At 23.6% G+C, this 2848-nt stretch overlaps 1 protein-coding gene across 1 annotated transcript; it reads left to right on the top strand.

The window, feature by feature from the left end:
* Window positions 1-1809: 1809 nt before the first annotated feature.
* On the top strand, window positions 1810-2646 carry ENU1_203890 (hypothetical protein; the record flags this gene model as incomplete). The annotated part of the gene is made up of 1 exon (XM_008862194.1): window positions 1810-2646. One exon carries the CDS (start codon window positions 1810-1812, stop codon window positions 2644-2646), a length of 837 nt encoding a protein of 278 aa, XP_008860416.1.
* Window positions 2647-2848: the final 202 nt, after the last annotated feature.

Raw genomic sequence — 2848 nt, forward strand, 5'->3', positions numbered from 1 at the left:
ATTTATTCTTCTTATTTTGGTGTTTAGTAAATAAAAACTGAACAATAAATAAATTACTGAGGCTTGATTCTCATGTTCATCTAATTAGTTTTGATGATTAGGCTCTTTGTCTATAATAACTTTATATAACTTGGTTTTTGTTGTTGAAAAACTGCTGGTAAGACTTAAACTAAACGGAAAAGATACTTTCTTTAAAAAAATTGATAGTTTTAATGTTAGTATTTCTTACTAAATTACCTAAAGAGTATAAATCAAAATTTTTTTATCAGTTGTTACAAACGCCATATCATCAGTTATTTGGTTTTTCAAAATTCAAAGTTGAATAGTATGAATGAAATAAGACAAGTTAGTTTTATAGAAACTCTTATTATTATATGTCATACTAATGTTAAAATCAATTCGTAAAGAGAATACTTAATTAAGAATATTATGTTTTTATTATTTATTTGTAAGTAACATATGATAAATTAAGGAATAAAACACAAAGGAATTTCAAAGATAAAGTATTAGTTTTAGTTAGTTTAGTTATGTCACTTTCAATTTCACAATAGAATTTATTAATCTGATTGTTATATTTTAATGAATGGATTTAAACTCAGATATGTCTTCCAAGAACAATTCCAATAAAAGAACCACAAATTGTTATCACTAAAGAATTTTGAAATAATGAGGGGAATATCATTCCATATTCAAATCATTTTTTCATTTCTAGAAAAATAGTCTTGAATTTATTATGACGGGATATATGCTTGTTTACAATTAATAAAATGAATAAATGTCTAGTTTACTTCTGGCTTAATATTAGTACTGTTGTTTAGGATAGTATTTATGTTTATACTGACTGTTAATTGTTGATAAATGAAATTTATATTATTCTACCAAGTGTCTTTCTCTTCAATCAATTTCAGAGTGCTAAATAATCAATAAAATAAAAACTAATGTTTTTGGTTTTTCTATGAGACTTTAAATATACCAAACAAGAAAATGTATTAATTCTTGATTAATTTGATAGGACATATTCAAAAAAAAATGGTTTATTACAACCAATTTACTTTTAGTGATAAAATTTTTTTAATTAACATTATGACACATTACCTACTTAAAGATTGGATTTGTATTTTCACACCACTTGATTCTCTAACATAACAATTTATTATTTTTAAATTCTTGAGAGTGTTAAGGTTAATAGGAGAAGAAAAACCAAAAAATACAATATGTTTTATGAAAGATATGATAAACACAAAAGGTAATATAATACAAAACAATATTTTTAATAGAAAAAAACTGAAATTATTAAACCTGATTTAAAAGGCATGAATACTACAAAAAAATAGATTTAAAACTATATGAATTATTCAATATTTTAAGATAATTTATTTATAAAAAAATTCAAATTATTTGAATTACCCAAATTTTGAAAAGAAAATAAGCTAACAACAATAAACAATTTTCTTTCTTATTATAATGAATAGATTGAGTAATAGCAATTTTATTTATTTAATTCCTTTAATAAGTTTAAATAAAAGGGAAAAAAAAGAGAAAAATCAACTTCAATAGAAAAAGTAATAATCTAATTTTATACTAAAAATGATGTTTGGAAACAGAATAAAAGATTATTTCTTTTATAAGTATAGAATTATTTATTAAATAAAAAACAATTAGTAAGAAATGGCTTTATTAATGATGCTTCATTTTTATTTATATCAACTTAAATTATGAATGAAACGTAAAAAACTTATCTCTTAGAAGAATTGCCACGTCAAGTTTGAAGAATAAGAATATTAAGATTTATCTGAATAAACAGATGTCATGTGCGGTAAGGAAGTAAAACAACCAAAAAAAAAGAGTAATGAAGATCAAACAATTAGTGATGATGTGAGACATAAACAAAACCATGAAGAAAATGTTTTTGGACAATGGGGGTTTTTGATTTATTACATTTTATTAAAAGATGGAAGTGTCACTATTAAGCCATTCGTCAAAAAAATAGATATTGACAAAAGAAATCAAATAGACTTTTGTTCGGTAGAGGTTGGTGGAAAAATTTTGTCTGCAGAAGAAATTCAAAAACAAGTAATCCCAATGATAGATAAATCAATTAACCAGAGATATTTTACAAGGACTTTACGTAGGTATGTTCATGATACTATTATGAATGAGGTTGTAGAGTGGTGTAAAGAAGAGGCTAGAAAAGAAAAAATTTATATATCAACAAAGTCATCAAAAAAAGCAAAGAACGAAAACAAACCACCTAATACTATAATTAATCGTGTCACCATTAATGGTAAAAATTATGATAGATATTTTATCAGAACAAACTGTGGAAACTGGTTAAAAGAGATTCTTGAATATTTGATTCCAAACCCACCACCTAAAAAGAACACAATAATAATTTCAAAAAAAACTGTTCCTCCTAATATAGTTATGAAAGATATGAGTCTTGAAAACTTCCAAACAAATATAAAAGTACCAGAAAGAAATATAACTAATCCTTCAACAATAACCAAAATTAATGGACATGCAGGATATTATGACTTATGTGGAGAATTACATTTGTGGAATTGTCAATTGTATCTGCCATTTACCATAGAAGATAAATTGAAACCACTTGATTCAATTCTTTCACATAGTCAAACTAATTTATAATAAAAGTCAATAATATTTGTTTTAATATTTTTGACAATGCCAGTTGTTCAGATTTAAAGGTGGCAGGTTATAAACACAACACAAACATTAATACAAAATCAAATAATGAATTATCAATTATTATCTAATTATGATGTTGTGTTTGAATTAGAAATATATTAGTGAATATTACAAGAATGAAATAAAATAATATGAAAGAATA

This window comes from Entamoeba nuttalli, assembly GCF_000257125.1.
Source record: "Entamoeba nuttalli P19 unplaced genomic scaffold asmbl_9677, whole genome shotgun sequence".
Lineage (NCBI taxonomy): Eukaryota > Evosea > Mastigamoebida > Endamoebidae > Entamoeba > Entamoeba nuttalli.